The sequence below is a fragment of the Dryas octopetala genome, chromosome 9 (assembly GCF_963921425.1).
Source record: "Dryas octopetala chromosome 9, drDryOcto1.1, whole genome shotgun sequence".
Classification (NCBI taxonomy): domain Eukaryota; kingdom Viridiplantae; phylum Streptophyta; class Magnoliopsida; order Rosales; family Rosaceae; genus Dryas; species Dryas octopetala.
Window position 1 is genome coordinate 17,205,431 of NC_141374.1, and position 22,589 is coordinate 17,228,019.

The following is a 22,589-nucleotide window of genomic DNA, read 5'->3' on the forward strand; positions in this document are numbered from 1 at the left end:
AAGAAAACAAATGAGATTAACGTGCTGATACCTGAAGAAATGCCCACAAATCAGCACAAAGAGAAAAAGTTGATGGCAAAACGTGAAGTGAACTACAAAGGGATTATGATTATATGTAATAATATTAATAACAAGGCAGCAAATTATGCAATGCAGAGGCAGATATCAGCTTTTACAGTGTCATTCATCATTCATGTACATCAGAATTTGTATATCTATAAATCTATTAAGTTGCTTTTTCCCTTTTTTTTTTTCGGTGAACATTTATTAAGTTACTTGACTTGGCAGGATTTGCATATATATATATATATATATATATATATTATTCTAAAGTCACAACCTATTTAGTAAGCATATGAAAGCCCATAAGAAGGAGAACACGTGTGCGAAAAAGGCCCCAACTGTTTTTGGGTTTTCTTTTTTGCCCATGTGACCAGGTAGGAAAAATTCTAGTATACAATGGATGCATACATTTTATAATGAATTTGATCTGTTATTGCGAAAATAATATTGTATATGTTGTAAGTAAAAATTTCTAATAAGATAGTGACACTAAGTTTGGCTCTATGATCTCATAATAGCAATTAATGATTTATTATATATACTTTTTTTAAGTAAGTTAAACGATCTTCTTTGTAACAATAAATCAATTGCGTATGAAATAATCTCTATTTTCTAATTAGAGACAAGTGATGAATGTGGATAGGCTAAGTTAGTCTATCTAATATATTGTTGAATCTATACGCTAACAGAGAAAAATGAAATCGTCAATATATAGAGACTAAAAATGTATTTATTATCATACTGTGTTTACGTAGTAGAATTTTCCCTACAAACTAGTTTGGTAGGTTGGTACTGAAATATCTATTACACTATGATGACCTCTCCAATATGAATGTGGGTTGCATATTTTTATAGGGGACCCCACATATTATTGTATGAGATCGGGCACACACAACAATTTTCGGGTGCTAGATTTCGGAATGTCATAAATGTGGTAGTTTTTGACTTTGTAATGATTTCCTTGATTTTGAGTGAATCAATAAGTAAAATATTTTGTATAAATTGTTTATTATTTTAAACACATTGCAGTATTTTAAATGAAAAATGAAGAGTTAAAAAAGATAAACAAAACTGCTCTCTCTATAATATATCCTTGGATAGTTACCATATATGACAACCTAGGTAATTAATTCCCTCAAAAGTGTATTGTATTATTTTATTTTATTTTTTTGCTGGAAAGTAGTGTATACAATTTATGATTTCATTACAACCATATATTGAAGTTACTTTGATCATTATGACCATATATTTTGCGATTTCATTGTAATTTCATTAAGATCATAATTAATTTTTAATTTAATTCTAAATATATTCTTGACTCTATAAAATGCATTTATTAGGGAGTTTCATTGTAATTTAATTATGCTTTAATATTCATATATATAGGTTATTTTAGCTATCTACTTCTTACTTCCGATTATATATACTGCATATTTTTGCACCATTTTCAACAAAAGAAGTGAAAAAGTGAATTAATTCTCGGAAAAAAAAAGATGACTAAGGTTACATTCGCATCTTTTGTCCTTATGTCGATGCTTTTATTCAGTGCAGGTTTGTTTCAATAATCTTGAATCATATTATCGTTGTCTAAGCCTTTTCACTTTTCTAGTCTAACATATTTCATGTGCATGTAAGCTATTAGGGTTGTTCCAGTAGTAGAAAACACATGCATCTACGCTTCTTCTTTTTATGGGTCAAGTTTTTATTGATTTTTATTTATTTCATATGTTCATGTGACTTAATGGTTTTTTTCTACTTTTTCAAATAATAATCTATTATTGGAAGTTCCACGAATTTAGCTAGGCTTTGTTTAAGTACTAGCAAACTCATACACTTTTTTTTTGTCAGTGTTATTATGATTTTTATTTTGTAATTAAGTCTATTTGCACTATTTTTTGTCCAAAGAATATATCTCGTAATATACACTCTTTTGAACTAAGCTTAATCATATCGTAATGTTATGAGTGTAATTATACGATAATGACCATTAATTCTGAAAAACTAATACTTAATTTGTTTTCAATTTCAGTTTGCAGGATGGCAATTGCTCAAGAAATTGATTCTAGGTGTTGTAATAATCATCCGAAACTCGGAAATTGTGTGCCTGGTGTCGATGACGACCCGAACAAGAATGGTAAATATTGGGCATATTGCATAGTTGAATGTGAAAAAGGAGGATTCTGCAAAAAAAGTAGGCAATGCTCATCAATGTCATTGCTATTGTTGATCTTTGTATTGACTATATTCCATAATAATAACAAATATAAATAAGTATGACTGTATGAGTCATGATTTTTATTTTAAATTGGCTTTCATAATTTTTGGCAAGAGTGAGTTGAGAGTTTCTTACTTTCTTGATAAACAAGAATATTAATTTTTTTTTTTTAGTGCAATAGCAGGCTAAAGATTCACACAAAAAAAAAAAAAATTAAAACACTAGCTAAAGTGAGTCTTGGCCCAAATAAACATGAAATAAAATCCAACAAATCTAATTATATAGAGAGCAGTTTTGCTTACCCTTTTTAAGTCAAGTGTATGCTCACATATTATATAAAATGCTGTTATATGTTTAAAACAATAAACAATTTATACAAAATATTTAAAACTTCAAAATAAAAATAAAATAAAATAACTTGAAAACCCATAGCCCACCCACGCGTGCATCTCCACACCGGTGGCTAAAATACCAAAAGCTATTATGCATCCTAGATTACTTAAAAGAACCCCAATTGCATTAATGAACTTAGGACCCCCCTTCTTTTATTAGTAACGATGTAGGTACATAATTCTGAAAATCTGAATAGAAGTTTAACCACAACTTAAAATAAATAATGGAAGGAAGGAAGGAGTAATTTGAAAGAAATTAAAAAGTAGATCTAAGATGTAAGTACACTTGCTTTATAAGATTCATAGCAAAGTCCGCATAGCACTAACAGGTCTCTCTAATTCTTTATTACTCTCCAAAAGTCAAATCATTGGAGAGGTGTCTTTTTCTTTTTAATAATTATTTGCTTTGAACAATTTCATTTTTATTTTTAGCAGAGGTTGGTCTAAGTTGTTTAACTTAAGATTGGAAGCAAGCATGTCCAAGCATATAATGAGAATTAGCAATTTACACCCTCAAGAACATAGTTGTAGGTTTATTTTTTATTAATTAACTGGTATTTTTGAGTTTTAAATTCAAGATCTACTCCAATAAAAAAAAAATCGTTCACTAAACTGAATGATTGTTAACAAACATTTGTTGTCCACCTCGACCGGGTATTTAAAGTGGTCTCTGATACTTATTCTTTGATTTTCTTTTTCTTTTTCTGAAATGGTAAAACTTTATCATAAATATATAATATAGCATACATAATACATTAGCAGTTTAGCACACTATCATATTATCAATATGGCATATGCAATCATAAAATAATACTATTTAATTAAAGACACAAACCCAAAGTCACATAATTGTCATCCCTAATCAGTTTTAGTTGATGCTTGTTATGCCTAACATCGCCTTAATTAACCATATTAGTACCTCCATGTGAGAATAGGTCCTTTTTTTTTTTTTTTGGAGGATAGAGAATATGTTCATTTAAGACGTATAATACAATGCAATCCCCATTGAGATTTACTTAACCAACGTTACTTACAAGGCAAAACTTCCACCCACTAAACACTTCCCAAAACATAATAAACAACCAAAACCCCATCCTTAAAGTCTCTCTCATAAGAAAATGGGAGAGGCTTCAAAACACATAGACCTAGCAACATTTCTGGAAATCCCAGTTGATGATGAGGAAGAGCCACCACAAGTGAGGAGCACCACAACAACACATGGTCACCACCACATAATAACAAGCCCTATATGGAGGCTAAGCTCTAAGCACAATGGTAGCACTCTATATGACTCCTATGAGTTCCGAGCTGTGACTCACCAACTCAACAGAGCCATTCAAGGTGGTTCAAAAGCATCATCATCTTCACCTCCTAATTACATGTACTGCTTCAGCTCACCCTTCTACAGACAACGGTTGGATCGCATTTGCAAAGAGAGTGTTCGGACACCCAAGAGGATTTTGTGCTCGCCGCTGTCTTGTGCAACCACGGAGCTTGACAAAAAGCAGAACACAAAGCCTGCAAACGTGGTTACAAGAGGGTTTGTGACAAGGGCATGGAAGAAAGTGAAGCAAGGGTTTCTGAGGAATAAGCAAAAGTGTGTCTAATGAGGGTTATTTACATAAACAGGTCCTCCCAACTTATGTTCAGTTTTCTTTCTACTTGCAGTACAAACAGTACAAAGAAAAGGAGAGGAAGATTCGAAGACCCGACGACTTATGCGTGCAGTTTGTCAAGTTGGAGTTGAAGAGGTGCAACACCACCAAGCACCTTGTTGCCTCCATCAATAGTCATGTAATTTCAAACCCAACTTTGGGTTGGATATTATTAGCCTTGTAATATATGAGTTCTCAATTTAAACGTCCTTTATAGTTATAGTAGGATACTTGTGCAACCGTGTTCACTATCCTATTACTATTGGTGGAGGGATGAAAGTGCCAAATGAGTATATTAACCAAATAGTATCACCAAAGAAACATACACAAACGTACCTTCTGGGCTAGAGATTTATTCCTTCCCTTTTTCAAAGGGGTGAGGACCCAAAGAAAGCCAATATGTAAGAGATAAGAACAATGCATGCCAATCTACTTGGTCTTAGTTCCACGTGGAAAAATTGCAAAACTCCCTCTTTCCTCTGATGTTGAACAAGGTTCATGTACAACCATGCTTCAACTAGAAGCATCATATTAAACCACAAAAAAGAAGATACATGTGGTGATATGGTGGGTGGTATACAACATGTAAGAAAAAAAAAAAAAAAAAAAAAAAAAAACCGGAAGATACACTCAAAACCTTTTTACTAATTTAAGTAGCTCTAAAAAAACTCTAGGTCAACCTCAGCGCCATTTCTTGAAGAAGAGCTCGCTTCTGCAAAGCATTGATTACATGGTTGGTTTCAGCATTCTCAAGAACATCAGTGATAATGGCAGCTGCATGACCAAGTGGCTCCTCAGCAGCCCTCTTCAACATGAAGGCCTGGACATAGATAAACTAGATGGTAAGATTGTCCGGTCGACTAGTGAGACAAAACCTACTGGCTTAGAAACCACTAACATCACTCAATATGACTCCAATTTGTATGGTGTGGCAAGTATTAATGTAGATAAAAACAAGCAAATAGAAATCAAGGAGGGAGAGAGAGAGGGAGGACCTGGCCATGATGAGATATTGCCAATGTACAAGGTAGCTGAAACCAAGGCTCCCCATCAATTTGAACAGGCAATCCAGCAAAGAGCTGTATCTTGATTGACTGGCCCTGTGCCAGCCTTCGAGCACGAGAAAGCCCAACCTGTGCCCACACAAAACAGCAGTTCAGAAACATTTCCACACACATTCCCAATCCTAGTGTTCAAGTTGGAAAGAGAAAATTCCGATCCCTCATACACTGAAATTAGAAAAACTTTAGGGAATACTGGGCAAAGTAAATAATCAAAATAACTAAACGAATTTTAATTCTAAAACATCAACATGCTTAGATTGAGAATTTTATATATCCTAATATTTTGAAAAAATCTACTAGAAAAACATCAATTCAATACACAATATATGTATCACATATCAACAGGTAGAGCATCCATAAATACCCAAATTTACCTGAAGTTTCCCAAGGTGCCAAGTTCCAGATATGCTCACAACCTCAAGTATTTTATCATGCATAGATTGTGGATCAAAATTATCATAAGTTTCATCTTCATTTTGCCACAAATCTACACCACCCATGTAGCTTCCAATGTTCGCAACAAGAACACCTTCTGCATCCTGCAAATGTGTCTCAAAATTAGAAATCGTCCAGCACCGAAAATCTCAAAAATAGTCAATCATGATAAATCTGGACGCCCAAAGCTCAAGCAATATGGTGCTATTTCCATTCATACTCACCTCAGGGACCTCTACCTCGACACCATCTACTTCAACTCGAACTTGCCATGGAAAATCTACAAATGTTCTATCCATTATACCCCTAGCGCCTTCTCTTGCATAAAGGACTTTATTCATGAACTGCAGGTATATAACAATTGTAACAACAAAGGTAGGTCAATATATTAAGTAGGAAGCTTCAAAGTAAAATCTAAATAAAACTACAATCAAACAACAATAATAACAAGAAGAAGAACAGATTTAAAATTGCGATCCATGCATTGATTTTAATTCCTTTCTGATTTGTAAGTTATAACCACATGTGATCTCCGACTCCAAGAATACACTGGCCTCTGCTCCTACTTCTGCTATTATTACCAAACCTGCAACCTGTATTCAGCAGTCTAATGCCTAATATAGTGCAAGGGAAGTTTGTTTCTAAGTAATTTAATTTCTGTTTTAGTTAAGGTTTGGCATTACCTGATTATAGAACTTCTCCGGATTCTCCTCCCGTAGATTATGAATGTCCAGAGCAACCTTTGCATCACACCCAATTCCTGAAAATGAGGCTTACCATTTAAAAATCCAACCAAAATTTGGCACTCCAACCAACTATTCTAGGTGCATCCCATTTAAAAACCCGATGATTACAAGCAAATAAGACTTCTTACCAATGTAGTTGTTCATAAATTTTGGCGATTGAAGCTGCTTGCCCTGTTGATTTACAATTGCTACCTTCCACCGGTCAAGAATGGTTACTGCAGCATGCTCTATGTGGTGCAAAACTGTGCAAAGGCCTCCTTGTCTCTCCACTGAGCCCAAACCACCTCCCCATGACAAAACTCTAGCCAGATCATTCCCTGTTCCGGCAGGAAGAATAGCAACTGGAGGAGGAGAAACAAAACTTTGCTTTTCTATGGCATTCAAGACCCACCCAACAGTACCATCTCCCCCACAAACAAGAACTCTGAAGTGTGGTACCTTTCTGAATAAATAAAGACCCACCTCCGGTCCCTGCGTTGAGCTCAGCTCAAAAACCTACATGAAACATAGGCACGTGCAAAAATTATACAGAAATACATAAAAAATCACATTTATTGAGATAAAAAAGGTTCACCAAACTCCATAGAAGCCCCACATGTTTTGTTGAAAATTAAGACTAAACTGGCAGGTCTTAATTTCTTTTTTCCACTAGCTCCCATTGATTCAAAGGTAGTCAATGGAAGCATCTCTAATCACCCTAGCAGAGACAAGACTACCATAACAAAGAATGATAAGATAATCTGCAAAGCAAATATGAGTAGAATTCCCACAGAATTTTAACCCTTATGTTATAACCTTACTCAACTCGTTCAAATGGAAATCTTCGACCAAAAAAAATTCAAATAGAAATCAATGAAAATATATTTACTTTTTTACTAATCAAGATAGTAGAGAAATCAAACCTGAACAGGATTCAGAAGAATATTCAATCGTTGCCTCAGTGAATTCCCACGCTGAGCCCCACTCTTCTTGTTGATAAAAACTAACAAGGGTCTTGCATCAGGGGACAAATCAATCAGCTCATATTTTTGTTTCGACCTTAAAATCTGAGACTCATCCTTCTTATTGATTGACGAGCTCTTTTTGAAACTGTTCTTAGTATCTAATTTATTATCCACATCACCGTCTTGGTGCCGCTTGAAACTGTTCTTAATATCTAATTTATTATCCACATCACCATCTTGGTTCCGCAAATCCACATTCACAATACCATTACGGTTTTCCTCCATTTCATGAAAACCATTAACAGCTTGATGTGTATCGGCTGTACTTTCTATGGACATATCCCCAGTACTACCACTGTTTCCTGTGTCAACAGAGGTTTCACTTCCATGCTTGGACTTCTTGCTCTGACTCCTAATAGTTGCACGTACTGAAGATGCAATCTCATTGGCTCCATGAGTAATGGAGCTTAAAAATCCACCTGAGGAAGTCTGGTTCAATTCCTTAACATGAAGGGGTGATAGAATCAACCTTCTGTATGGACCTAAATCACAAATATCACCCGTTTCATTGGACATGCTACTGTGGCAATCAACATGTACCAGTCTTTGACACCACAAGCAGCACCATATTGGGGACCCACCAAGAAAAGACCCACTGCACGGTTCTTCACAATAGCTACAGAAAGAAGTTTCATCAGGTTGATCCGTTATCTCGGTCCAACAGACAGCCCATTGGTGCATGACATGCTCATACCCAATCATAGATACACACTTGCAATCCTTGTGCGCACTAGAAGAGCAGCTTAGGTGAGCCGCTGCACCACAAATACTGCAACGGTGAAGAAAACTGTCTGAAGCAGTCATAGGCCCAAGAGATTGAGAAGGAGACATGGACTTTAAGCATACACAGCAATTCAAGTTCTTCCCACGAGATACCGATTCTAGAATCCAAGTATGAGGAGCTACAGGAACTTTGTGACGTGCCTTTGGATTTTTCTTTGACCTGGCTATGGCTTTCATCCAACTTAGATTGATATTTCTCCTCCATTGGAAGGCCGAGTAGGCTATAGTCAAAATTCCAACTAGGGCAGCAATAAAGCAAGAGACAATAAAAAGGCGATCCGTTGGATTCTTGTTGTTCCAATTGGGGAAAAACATATCAATTTCTCCATCAACATCCATCCTCAACGACTACCTCTTTATTTTGTATGCACAATTACATAAGCAGTAAACTGCCCAATCACCAATAACAACAACCCAGTTTAATCAGGATAAGAATCAAACTTATATATCCTCCGATATGGTTTCATCATTCAATAATATGATCAAAAGCGTCAAACTCATTCCAACACTGAGCTCATCATCCTACTTAATACATCATCTGCAACATAGAGTCGAACAAAGCTTTTGATAGATGCTACCTAGTATATCCACTTCAACCTATTTCATAAAAAAAGAAAATGTTTAAATCTCTTCCAAATGTTTCTCAAAAGCACTTGTCCCTATGGTTGCTTCCATGTCAAAATTCAGAGGAAAAGCCACATACAAATACATGTAAGCATAAAGGAAAAGTGCAGTTCACTGTTGTCAGCTCAAAGTTTCTTTCACAATTTAGTGATATTATACATCAAATTCCTCAGGTATCAGAAACTGGAAAACACACACACAACGAAAAACATGAATAAAAACAAAATTAACATACAAAGTAATAAGAATGATCATATAAACCCATACAAAATCAAGATTGCAGTAAACCGATGCTCTGGTTGGAAGCTAAAAGAAAATTGACAAGCTTGTAGAGAATAGTAACACACAGCCGGCTTGATACTTCACTTTCTCGGCAACCAAACAGATAATCTAAAAGCAAAATATAACAAACGTACATACATTTTACCACCTATACATATACATATATTTATATATATGTATATATATATTTGTGTGTATCGAAGAGAATGGCATTTGAAATAACAATCAATAACGTAACTTACAGTGACGTTCCATGGACGAAGAAGATGGATCGAGCCGATCAGAGAAAACCCTAGCTTGATCCACACGGAGAGGGAAAGTTGAGAGTGTAGGAATCGAAGCAAAACCCAAATCCAGGGAAACTGGGAAGGCCTTCTCCTGTCTGTACTTTGTTCGGTTTTATTTTTTTTCTCTTTCTTCCTGAGCGGTAATTTATTAATCAATTTATTAGTTTTAAGATTCTTATGCGAAGTGATGGTTTAGAGTGTAGAAGGCGCGTAGAGATACGAATCTATTTGCTGAGGCCCCACGTGTCCAAAGCAGACGGCATGACGTGGAGAGCTCTTTGTGGATCCCACTCGCCTCTTTCATTCAATCTGGCTTTTCGAGTACTTGACACGTCCTGGGGTCAAGACTGTGGGGACTTTATCGAGGTGCTGGGGTGCATTTATTAGGCCGACATCAATAAATTCGATTTGGTTTCATTTTTTAGCTTTTTTTTTTTTTGGTTTTTTGTGGTTTTCAAAATACGCTACTTTTTTCTTTTATTTTTTGGGCCGACGGAAAATTCCAATTTTGGTAATTACAAAAGAAGCTTATAAAGCTTTTCACTTATATTCTCATTAGAATTTATGAGCCATGTGGGAGAGAGCAAATTTGTTGCGGTGAGTATTACCATCTTAAAAAATAAAAAGAGTTTTGCAAATCTTTTCTTCGATGTGTGTGGGGGGATAAAAGGCCTAGTTATAAATAAATTAATAAATATTTTCATAATTACATAATGGTCAATCTACTATTTCTTAATTCCAAGTTAGTCATTATTCTCTAAAAACTAAAAAAAGTTACAGTACCCACGATCAGTGAATGGTGGATGTGGCATTACTGTTTGAATATTTAAGATAGTTTTCCTATAAATTGCAGGCCTTTAAATGCGTGATAATCTAGGGTGAGCTCACATTCAATAAGCATGGGGCCAAATAAATAGATCAACCGTGGTGCAGTAGAAGTAGGACTGTAGGACAGTAGGTATGGGTTTTCAGAAACAAAATTTCAATAAGAAGGCCAAAGTCAACAACTTGAACATTGAAATTAAACATAATAACCAAGGAAGCCATGCTCATCATAAAAGTACCGGACACAACATAAAAATTCAAAAACCTTCCTATATCTGCTCTCACTCGGACTTCACTGCAAAAAGTTCTCTACCGTATTTTGCATCCATAATCAGGCCTTTAAAGTTTTATCTCCTAGATTGCAACGGCGATTCGTCCAGCAACTTGGTCGAGATCCCTTTGGCCACTGGATGTGATTTTCCTTCCACTGAGACAGAAGAGTACAAGTAGTTCATTAGCCAAAATTTATAACTCTGCGCTGTTGTCATAATGACAGGAGAGCTCTGTGAATTGTAACTAATAATTGACTTGACAACATCATAGCAAAAGCCCTACATCCGAAATGTATATACGATACTGAAGTCACGTGAAAGAAACTCACCCTTTGGCGTCAAGGTCAATGATGTTCATCTTCTGCAATTGTTGAAGTATGTGACGAGCAATAGCGCCACTGCTTTTACAGAAATGGGGTGGGCAACTGCCATTCCTCCTGCTTCCTCCATAGATCCTACGGAAGGCCCCAACACCAAGACCACCCCTCAAGTAGATTTTCCTTGCCATAGATGCTACAAAGAGAAACGAGTTGGGATGAACTTATGCATAGTATACAGTTTTATCACACCAATAATTGTGGGAGACTTTGTGCGAGTGTGTATATATTATCACACCAATATATGTGGAGGGAGGGAGAGAGAATTCAACATACCAGATCTAATATAGTACCAATCAGGGTCATATGGAGCGAGCTCCTTGAATGTACCAGTCTTCACTATATCCGTCCAGTCAGGAAGCTCAATCTATTATAAAAATGGGGTAGACAACAAAACATGAGAAGAGTGTCACCACCAAAAAAAGGACAAACATAGCTGGCAACAACTGAGAGGCTATTTTCTTAATTCTTAAAGCAAATGACAGAAACTAAAACATTAAGGAACTGAAATCAGCCATGTCATCAGCAGAAAACACATTTATTCCCTCAACAATGTCACAAAACTATCAGCAAGAGTGGGCACAAGTAGCAGAAATAGTAGAACCAAGAATACAGAGTAGGAGCAGTAATAGTAGTTTAAGCATTGTATGCCGCTTATCTTCACCCAAAACAATGAGAAACAAAAAAGATTAAAACATGCTTCATACAAGTGAAATTCTTGACAAAAAACAATTAAGTGACCAACACAAAGCAGAAATAAAGGAAAATATAGACTATGTTTTTCTTTAACATATTAACATTTCAAACCTCCAGCAATATTAAATAGAGAAAATCGACATCATTTTTCCTCCAATCAAAGGCTACATCTTAACAACTCAGGCAAATAGGAAGATATAACAGATCCAGTCAAGCCCACCACCCCTGCCTCAGTTCCTCTCTTTTTTCAACTAAATAAGACTTACTTCAGCATCTTACATTCACAAAATAGATTTCCTATGGAAATCTCATTATGGGTTTTCCTGAGAATGAGCTCAAACTCTGTTCCTCTCACCCACAAGACTAACTCCCACTCAAATTTTCTAAAAACTACATAGCATATTACAATGTGTGTGTATATATATTTATACAGGAACTTAAAAATAAACTATCTAAACTATTAGAAAGTTGAATGTTACAGAACCAAAACTGAAACCAAATGCTCAGATTATCTAGGCTTGCAATTTCTGCATAACACAACACGTATAGAGATCCCAATACACACAGTAAGCATTCATAAATACACATACATATGTATATATATACATAGAGAGAGAGAGAGAGAGAGACTGACTCGGCCAGAGCGTTTCAGGTGAGCAGCGTAGGCCTTGACGAACTCGTGAGGGGACACGTCTTTCACTGTTCTCGCCGTCTCCATTTCTCTTTTGCTGCTTCTCCTTCTTCTGCTGCTTGCTGCTGCGGCTGAGCTCACCTCCGAGGGCTTCTGGCTTGTGCGTATGAGAGGAGTGCAATGAAGGTTTGGGATTAGGGTTTTATCTCGCTGTAAACTGTGGAGCCTAACCTGAAACTACACATTTACCCCTGTTGTTATTTATTCTATTCAGAATTATCGATTGGGCTTTCTTTCACGTTTTCTATATTTGGGCCCAAAAAAATGAGTTTTGGGTTTGGGCCCAAGTTCTGTCTGGCCCTCCCGCTTTCTAAGCCCAAATGGCAATTAGGTGTATCATCAATTCATCGGTCATTGCTCAATTCATGCTGATACTCATGCAGACGTGGTGTTATCAATTCATCTAAATTAGAACACATTTATATCTTTTAAGGGTATTATTTTAGGTGTATCTCATGTTTAGGCCCTTTTCATTGAGAGATTTCTAAAATAATTTTATTAAGGGATCCTTTATGGGGCCTGCTCCACATAGTATTGTAACGATCAGAACCATATATTTTTTTAAGTTTTTATTCAAAGATCATACTTGCAATAAACACTTAAAATAATAACCATTTAATCAAATGGGTAAATAGTTTCTGATTTAGCTAATTTGTTGCAAAGATAATATTTCAATAGAAACCTAAAATATGAACATTCCAGATAATCAAAATACAATGTAGAGTGAACCTCACAAGAGATCCCTTATTTACCCTTAAATGAATGATCCCTTAATAGAAAAAGCATGTACCCATATTAATATTAAGGATCCGTTTGGGTTGTTGTTGGACACTCAAAAGTTGTTGTGGATGACAATTCTAGATCACTCGCAACAGTTTTGGTATTTTGTAAAAAAACAAAAAATTGTAATACCTCACTATTACAGGTCACTCACTACAATTTTGAAAAACAGCTATTCACCTACTTTTCAAAACTGCAGTGAATGAAAGTTGTTAGGGCCATTAATTAAAAATTTTAGTTGTCCAATATATCATTAGTTTTATATTGATTATTAATTATGGTATTTTATTTGTATCATTAAAATTATAATATACCTACAAAATAATATTCATACATATTTAATTATTTTGTTTTTAACAATTTTAATGTTAATATAAATTTGTAGACAAAAAAATTATAAACAATAAAATACATATTTTTTACCAAACAAATAAATAAAAAGAACTTTCAACATCATGTCTATTTTAATAATTATAAATAGTCACAACAGTTTTATATTAAAATTTATCAAACACTTTAATTGATATAGTAATTTTGAAAAAATAGTTTACCAAACACTCAATTGTTTTACTTTATAGTTGATTTTACATTGTTTTACTTCACAGCAGTTTTTTCTCACAAACTAAATCTCAATCATGTATATAAATTTGGCAGCCTATAAGGTTTTTTTATATGTAATCTTATCTTGATCTATATGTACATGTACGTACTTTGATTCCCAAATAAAATTCTTGTACCTCCCACGTACTGTGTCCTAAAAGCATAAAAATCAATGTTTAAAAACTAGAGGTGGTATTTTACCTAAAAATTAACTTATGTTTATTGTTTAATTCGGACTCTCCTCCATCTCCTACCTTTTTTTTGTGATCAGCTAGATCCCCTACTTACAAACGCAACCTCAAAGTACTCTACAACTTTTTGCCTACAAATTAATTTTTTTTTTTTTTATTATGATTATAAAACAAGTAATTAATTAACAAGTTGTTGATTGACTTGGTCTCTTTTTGAAGAGATATACGATAGATCTTCATTCAAAAACAGAGTCAAAACTAAACACCACTCTAAGCTCACAATCTTCCAAGTATACATACACACAGACACATAATTAACAAAAAACAAAAAAGATCGAGTGTATTATTCAGTTCTGTCTTTGTAATCAAAGTCCTAGTAGGATTCAATTCCTAAATTCCTACGCGTGCCATTCGAGCAATGTTGTTTAGAATTACACCTATATATATGCATCAATTACTTGGTCATATCAAATTAGTGACGGTCGATCACCATGAAGGTTGCTGAAGAAGGATCAGTGATGGGCTCTGATGAAGACCATCTGCTGCCAGTTGGTTTTAGGTTCATGCCAACAGATGAAGAGTTGATCACTCACTATTTAATGAACAAGGCCAATTATAAGCCTGTCCCAGCAGCTGATGCAATTCAAGATATTGATGCAACTAACTTCTATAGCACCCATCCAAAGAGTTTAGGTACTTATTCTAATTTAATATGATCCACTACTAAGTTAATTAAACAGTCTGATCGATATCTTATATTGAAAATTTAGATCGTTAATTAGTTGGGCACTTAATTGAATGTTAATACCATATTTACAGCCTGCAACATTAGCGTTTTTTGTTATCTAACTGTACATTCTATCAAGTGTACGTCCAACCTAATAGATGATCTAAATTTACTGTGTATATATGCACATATATATATCATTAATTCATTTGTTTTTGTGTTACATGCAATTTATGGCTAGCATAAATAGCTTAACACATATATGGAACAGCCTTAGATGCATTATATATATATATATAGTCATGAGACCCATGAATTATACGATGGATGTCGTTCTTTCAGGTAAACTAGGCAGAAGATGGTGCTCATGATTGTCTTGATGAAACACAAAGCACATTTTAGGTGACATGGGTAGAGGGGAGAGCCAAAGAGGTATTTTGTGAATGTATACGATCAATCGATCATCTTTCCGAAAGCAATTTCCAGGAAAAACAAAACTGAAACCAATTAAAATGCAAAATGGTGCACATATGATAGCTTTAATTAAGAGAAGAAAAAAAAATTACTGTCCAGACTGTAAAGTGCAAGAAAAATTAACCAGGCCTGGTCGTTTTCATTTCGTGTTTTCAACATTAAATTCTGATGAGATCTAATCAATTGAAAATCCATTTATTAATTCTGAGAACCTTTACATAGATGTCAGTGTTATGTAAAGTTTCTGAGATATCAACATGTATACATATATAGAACACACGCATATATATATATATGAACGTGAAATATATACTTCTTTTTGTTTTTGCAAGTAAATTTGAAATATGTGTACCAAATGAATTAACGTGTTTTAATCGAAGCAAACCCTATATCTATTTTTACATTGTTCTACGTACTCTTTGTTTTTTTTTTTTTTTTTTTTTAACTAAATCTCTAAATTTGTCTTAAATATCTCCCAAATTTTTCTAAAATGTTTTAATGTAGTCTATACTTTAAAAAACGTAACCTTTTATTCGTAACTCTTTTTGAAAGTTGAGTGCGTGCATGCCACTATAAGTTTATAACTAATTTGGAATAAATAATATATAATTATATATTATCTTATATATCCATCCATAAGAAAATATAATTTTTATTTTAATAGAATTAAATTAATATAAAACTTCAATATGTATTTAGTCTCTGCCTCTCTCTTATCATGACACTTGCCAAAGAAGATTTACATTCTCATTTTTCGGATCTTCGTTGACGAGTAACATTAGGTGGTAATTAAAAAGCTATATAATATTATTGATGGTGTTTACCTATGAATGACACCGTTACCAAAAAAAAAATAATCCGACACTAGCTAGCTAGCTAGGTTTTATTTTTTGGTCAGAGCTAGGTTATATTTCTAATACATTTCGTGTTATTGGCTATTAATTATATATATATATAGTAGTTTCTTTCTTCCCCCTTGATTATAATTGCATGCAGTAATCACTTTCTCCCTTTATATATATACGTTACCTATATCTTATTATATATTTTTTAATTTGTTTTTGACGTAAATTTATTGCATGGTGCAGTGACCTACTCTTGTGGAGAGAGAGAGTGGTTCTTCTTTATTCATGAAGATGAGAATTGCAGTGAAAGTCAGAGAAGAACAATCCGAGTTGTTGGAAATGGAGTAGGTTTTTGGAAACCAAATGGATCAGAAAATCCTATCTACGATGAGAAGGGAAATGTTTTTGCCTTCAAAATTTTCCTCACTTACTTTTCTGGAACTCTCTCGAAACCAAAGAGAACACATTGGAAAATGATCGAATATCGTTTACACTTTGAGAATGACAGTACTGGAGATAAAGAAAACCTTAAGGTAACATAAATTATCACATTTCTTTTTATAATTATATTGTTATCCATTAAAACTTCAATTAGATATATTGCTAATTATATATATATTTTTTGCGACAAATACATGGTCGCCAAAAATATATTTAAATTTTTAATTAATGATGAATAAGAGTCCCAAATTTGTTTGGTTTATCACAATATATAATAATTAACAGGTTTAAGGCGACAAATGGTACGTAACTGCAGGCATTTTGCCACCCAAAAGATCCTTGTGGAAGCTACATTGTAATTGAGATGAACACGTACATGACCAAGCATGCACATTTTGTTAATTTGGAGTGGATCAATTCACAAATGTAATTAAACATTCAAAGACATGAAAGATATTTTTTGAATCATTTGGCATGATGTGTGGAATATTATTCTACTCTCTTACTGTTATTTTTCCGTTTAAATTGTCACTTAATTAAAATACCAATTTAATCGTATCATATACATGCATGTTGTTCGAGAGAGATGAAAGATTCCGTATATTACAGAAAAATTTTGTGGTACGTACTATATATTTGGTTGTGCTGGTGCAGAGATCAAGAGGATGGGTATTGGGCCGCATGAAAAGAGGAATGAATTATTGAGGATTAATGAGGATTTGCGGATCGATTTGAATTCTTTATCATTTATTGATATGCCTTTACATGTATACAGAGGCAGCCAAGAGAATAAAAGAAAAATAAGGCTGCTGGGGAGCATATATGCATGCATTTTACTACTGTAATGATCAGGAAGTGTTGTGTACTTGTTTCTCCTTTTGATCCAATAATTAATTATTGAAATTCATTGTTATTTTAGCTCACCAATTCGATCAAGCCTTGATATCCTAAGAAACTATATATAACAATCTATTAATGCAAATGTTATGAAGCTAGTAACCAATTAATTTTACATTGTAAATATAGGTTGATAAATGGGTCATAGTTATAAATGCAGAGAATCAAAATCCATCCCATTATTAAGAAATTTTATCATTATTTTAACAAGTAGTTATCCAGTGCGACCACATGGTCGTTCTCATGCTTACAGTTTCATTCTGGAGAAACTGAAGCAAAAATTGGGTGTTAAGGGTCCAATGTCATTGATTGATGTTCAAAATGACTATTACATTGCAAAATTTGTTTTGGAGGAAGATATGCAGAAGGTGCTCTCTGGTGGCCCGTGTTTTGTTGCTGGCCAACATGGTTTCAATGTCTTGGAGGACAAGGTAACTCACATGGCTGTTTGGGCTCGCATTTCTGGGTTCAGTGTTGAATTTTTTTAATTTGGATTAAAGCCTTTACAGCTAATCTTGGTGTGGGTTCTGACCTTGAGGCTAAGTTGTGGGGTCCCTTGCTCGTGATCAAAGTGTTGTTATGCCTGAAGTGGAAAGTGATTCATCCTTGGTTGTCTCCCTAGTTTCAAAGGAGGCCAGTTGATGTTGCTCACCCTATGTTTTAGTCTTGCTAATAGCTGTAGGCTGTTTTTTGGTGAGTTTGCTAATTGCTTGGTAAGGCATGTGTATCGTGAGCAAAATTTTTGTGGTAATCGATTAGCTTCTTTGAGTGTGGGAAGAGATTTGAGTGTTCATTGGTTTGATTCCTCCCCTCCAGAGTTTTCTCTTTACTTTCTGTTGACGCTCTTGGTATTCCATGTTCTAGAATTGTAGTTGTTTAAGTTTTTCTTTTGGGCTTCGACCCCTCTTGTACAAAAAAAAAAAAAAAAAACTCATCCCATTATTTCACCAGAAAAAATAAAAATAAAAATAAAATCCATTCCATTAATTATAGATCTAAAACTTTTCACTTTCAAAAGTCACCAATCATTTAGATCTAGACTAATTACCAAAAACTCATTTACTTACCAGTTACCACATAGATTTGCCACAAATCCAAATTTAGAATCCCTATCATTATTCAATTCATAATCCAGTAGGTAGATATCCCTTATCCAAACAATTACTACGTACATGCAGATTGCAGTCATAATTAAGAGCATACCTTTTTCCTTTGTAAGAAGAGCATGCATAACTGGGTCTTGATAATTTTTTTTCAATTTCTTTTTCTATATAAATTCCTTTGAGAAGGTACATGCATGCTTAATGCTTAATTAGCATAGCCAGCTGGTTCTAGCTCTTTCATCACCCTTTAATATTTGCTTGCTGGCCCTCCTCTAATTCTTTAAAATTTTCCCCGATTAGCCCCCACCTCTTGCCCTTCACAAAACACAATTAGATTGAGCCATTGATCGAGCTAGGTACCTAAAATGACTAGGCTAGATCACCTGATTGTGCTTGGTTTTGCCATAATTGTGACTACTCTTGTCACAGTTGGGGCCAATGGCTTCAGTGACATCAGCTCTGGTCATGATGGTTGGGAAACTGCTCGTGCCACATTTTATGGAGACATGTTTGGTAACGAAACCATGAGTAAGTATCACCTTAATTGTCCTTATTGTTAAGAAAATCAGCACAACTGTTTTATATATGGCAAGGATAATATTAATATTACATGCATCACATCTTTGAGTTGCCTGTAGAGCAAAGGAGGGTGAGATAATGAGTTAAAATTAAAATATGTTTAAAATTTGATTTTTTTTTATTTTCAAGATTCGATTTATTAGATTCTCTAAAATATAAAGAACATAGTATATTCTTTTTAATCCAATTCTAATTAACAAACTTTTTTAGTTTATTGGAGGACTGACACGTTTTTCCGATAACTCAAAAAAATGTATAGGAGACTCACTATATTAAGGGAATTAATTAAGTATAATTTCATATATTGCGCTTGCAGTGGGAGCCTGTGGTTATACTGATGTAATAAAACAAGGCTATGGCCTCGAAACGACAGCGTTAAGTACAGCACTTTTCAACAACGGGGCTAAATGCGGAGCCTGCTATCAAATCATGTGCTCGAATTCAAAGTGGTGCAAGAAAGGTGCGGGATTTATTAAAGTGACAGCCACCAACTTCTGCCCTCCAGACTACTCCAAAACGCAAGACATTTGGTGCAACCCACCACAAAAACACTTCGACCTCTCCATGCCGATGTTCTTAAAAATCGCCGAGTACAAGGCTGGGGTCGTCCCCGTCGTTTATCGACAGGTCAAGTGTCAGAAACAGGGTGGGATCAAGTTTGTGATCAAAGGAAATCCCTATTGGTTGCTTGTGCTGGTTTACAATGTCGGTGGGGCTGGTGACGTGGTTGATGTCAAAATAAAGGGTGGGAAGAGTAATCGATGGGTGCAAATGAGTCGAAATTGGGGACAGAATTGGCAGACTTCTGAGCAATTGCAAGGGCAGAGTCTGTCTTTTAGAGTCACTGCTAGTGATGGTAGGGTGGTGCAGTCTGATAACGTGGCACCAGCTAATTGGCAATTTGATCAAGCGTACGAGGGTCAAAATTTTCATAATTGAAAAACAAAAAAAGGAAGAAATGTACTGTTGATTCAAAATTATATCTTCTTTTTGGTAATAAAGTACAGAAAATAAAAGTTTTTTTTTTTTTCTCTGTTAGATGGAACCCACAGCCCAAAACTAAGAAGCAGCTACACCAGCCCATCTCGTTTCCAAGCCCATGTTTGGCCAAGCAGTCAACCCATCTAGTTTTAAATGCTTCTTAATACTGGGACAAGTTACTTTTTATAGGTGGTGATAACTGATAATTCACTAATTAAGAATGATGGGGATACATTTTTTCAGTCTCTTCACTAATTAATTACGGGGTACATTTTTCGTATCTAATTGTTATCAATAAGCCAAGTCTTAATTAATTGAAAATATCTTTCGAGCTAAATGATATTTCTTCATAAATTGATCATGTCGAGTTAATGACGGCAACAAAGCCGTTATTAATATTAATAAAGGTGATGATGGTGGTTATTAATAGTAATTAAGGTGGTAATAAAGGTGATGATTGCGGGGTGATTGAATTACGATAACAAAGTAAGCTTCATTGCTTCATCTGTTGAATGAAGTCTTCCAAATTCTTTGTAGACGATCCTCCTTCACTGATACTCTGTTCAGCCATTTCTTTAAGCTTCAGTGCATTCGTTCTTATACCAACATCAGACAGCAAACTATCCAATTTTCTCCTGATTTCATGCCTTGTCACAATCCCATATTCATCTGGGTTTAAGCTTAAGCCAACTTTATAGCCATTGCATATGCAGCTCCGGTTGTAAAACTGATCTGCAAAGTAAGGCCAACAGAGGAAGGGGACTCCCATGCTTATGCTATCCATGGTTGAGTTCCAACCACAATGGGTCAAGAAACAAGCAACAGATGGGTGAGCCAACACCATTTCTTGAGGTGCCCACTGAACCATCTTTCCATGATCACCCACTCTCTCTTCATACCCATCTGGGTATTTGGCACCACAGCCATTGACGAGGTCTGACCGATTGACCCATAAGAATGGTCGACCCACAAGTTCAAGCCCTAATGCTAGTTCATCCATTTGGTGCTGGCTGAATGTGGGGCTGCTGCCAAATGCAACATAAACAACTGATCCAGCAGCTTGTCTGTCCAGCCAGCTTAAGCAAGTTGAGTCCTCTGGCCAAAAGCTCCCAGCAGGTTTTCCATTTGCAAGTAATGGGCCAAGTGGAAACATGTTTTGGACTAAATCACCAACAAGGGGGTTGAGCTCATGGAACCAGTTACACAGAAGCCAGCCACAATTTTTTATGTTCTGCTGAACGGCATTGAAAAATTGGAACATGTTCTGTGCAGACTGGTTTCCAGTATAATTCCACACAAAGTCAGCAGTAGTCAGAGGTGGCAGGTCTGGTAAAAGTTGAACCTTCTCATTCATTCTCGGAGTTCCTACAAAGTTCAATTTTCAGGTAAACCACAAAATCAGATCAACAGTAGTGTATCATTACATAAATCAATTTTCAGTTTATAGGGTATCAGTAGAAAATATTTTGTTTATTTCTTATAAATCATTAACAGCATAGTTCAAAACTAAACATAAAGGTCAAATTTGTACAACTTTCAGAGACTTACCATTGGTGTCTATAATCCTATCCTCAATAAGCTTTGGAATGTTGAGTGTCAAGGCCAAAACTCCTGGTGCAGATGGCCAGAACATTGCAAACTTAAGCTCCATCTTCTCAGCAATCTCCAAAGCCCACCCAAATATTGCATCAGCTATGACACAGGTCACTCGATTACCCTCCAGGGTTGCCTTCTTTAACAAATTTTCCAGATGACCAGGCATGACTTTGAATATACTCTCACCAAGCTTAGCTTTATCATTTCGTGCATCCTCAGCTGATAATCCATCAGGGACTGCGACAAGCCTGACGTTATACTGATCATTATCCAATTCAGGCTGCGCAGCCATCATACGTGCATGAACAAACTCTGTAAGCACAAGTGTGACCGTGAATCCACGACCAGCAAGTAGGTATGACAATTTCATGAATGGTGTAACATGCCCTTGTATAGGGTATGAAACAAGTAGCATATGGATAGCCTTTTCTTGGTCTGGTCTTTCCATGTTTCTTGTCTCTTCACACACTTGCTGTATGATTTGGTCCCCAGATAAAAATAACAAAAATAAAAGTAAAAAACAAAAAGAAACAGAAGAGACTACAAGCTCAAAGCAATGCCTAGAGACCACCACCAGCTCCTAAACAGAGCTATTTCAGTTGTTCAAATCACTCAGTAAGCAGGCATGTTTTCTCCATTCTTTTTAAAGGGTAAGCTCCATACTTCCTCCACTTGTTTACATTATTTCATGCCTCCATACAATAATGCATGGACACTTTTTAAGGAAAATATATTAATTTTTAAGTAGCATTCATCCATTTCTGGCGTTGGTTATACATAATCCAACACAGGCTTTGCATGAAAGGTTATAATATACTGAATAATAGTCATCCATCATTGATGAAAATTTTCTCTTCCAGATTTTGTGATCAGAAAACTCAAATTTCACCATAGTAGTAGGGATATTAGCCTATATAACCCATCTCTTTGAGATAAAAATGAACATCAGCATGAAAAAGCCACA

General features: G+C 35.1%; 4 protein-coding genes and 1 pseudogene across 4 annotated transcripts; 2 read left to right on the forward strand and 3 right to left on the reverse strand.

The window, feature by feature from the left end:
- Window positions 1-3,820: 3,820 nt before the first annotated feature.
- DGK1 (diacylglycerol kinase1) lies at window positions 3,821-9,665 on the reverse strand. The gene is made up of 9 exons (XM_086256850.1): window positions 9,506-9,665; window positions 7,473-8,954; window positions 6,699-7,065; window positions 6,508-6,584; window positions 6,049-6,168; window positions 5,764-5,928; window positions 5,321-5,458; window positions 4,662-5,145; window positions 3,821-4,188 (listed from the first exon to the last, which is right to left on the reverse strand). Exons 2-8 carry the CDS (start codon window positions 8,694-8,696, stop codon window positions 4,996-4,998), a joined length of 2,241 nt encoding a protein of 746 aa, XP_086112976.1. The 5' UTR covers window positions 8,697-8,954; window positions 9,506-9,665; the 3' UTR covers window positions 3,821-4,188; window positions 4,662-4,995.
- An 846-nt stretch (window positions 9,666-10,511) lies between these two features.
- LOC147275031 (small ribosomal subunit protein eS19x-like) lies at window positions 10,512-12,556 on the reverse strand. Its single transcript, XM_086257286.1, has 4 exons — window positions 12,355-12,556; window positions 11,301-11,391; window positions 10,977-11,160; window positions 10,512-10,802 (listed from the first exon to the last, which is right to left on the reverse strand). Exons 1-4 carry the CDS (start codon window positions 12,436-12,438, stop codon window positions 10,730-10,732), a joined length of 432 nt encoding a protein of 143 aa, XP_086113412.1. The 5' UTR covers window positions 12,439-12,556; the 3' UTR covers window positions 10,512-10,729.
- A 1,917-nt stretch (window positions 12,557-14,473) lies between these two features.
- LOC147275032 (protein FEZ-like) lies at window positions 14,474-17,854 on the forward strand. The gene is made up of 3 exons (XM_086228382.1): window positions 14,474-14,675; window positions 16,272-16,561; window positions 17,642-17,854. Exons 1-3 carry the CDS (start codon window positions 14,474-14,476, stop codon window positions 17,852-17,854), a joined length of 705 nt encoding a protein of 234 aa, XP_086084508.1.
- Window positions 17,855-18,921: 1,067 nt separating this feature from the next.
- Window positions 18,922-19,987, forward strand: LOC147275033 (expansin-A23 pseudogene; annotated as a pseudogene).
- A 476-nt stretch (window positions 19,988-20,463) lies between these two features.
- On the reverse strand, window positions 20,464-22,531 carry LOC147275034 (UDP-glycosyltransferase 83A1-like). Its single transcript, XM_086227701.1, has 2 exons — window positions 21,578-22,531; window positions 20,464-21,394 (listed from the first exon to the last, which is right to left on the reverse strand). The coding sequence occupies exons 1-2, from the start codon at window positions 22,071-22,073 to the stop codon at window positions 20,523-20,525; spliced, it is 1,368 nt and encodes a 455-aa protein (XP_086083827.1). The 5' UTR covers window positions 22,074-22,531; the 3' UTR covers window positions 20,464-20,522.
- Between the last annotated feature and the right edge of the window lie 58 nt (window positions 22,532-22,589).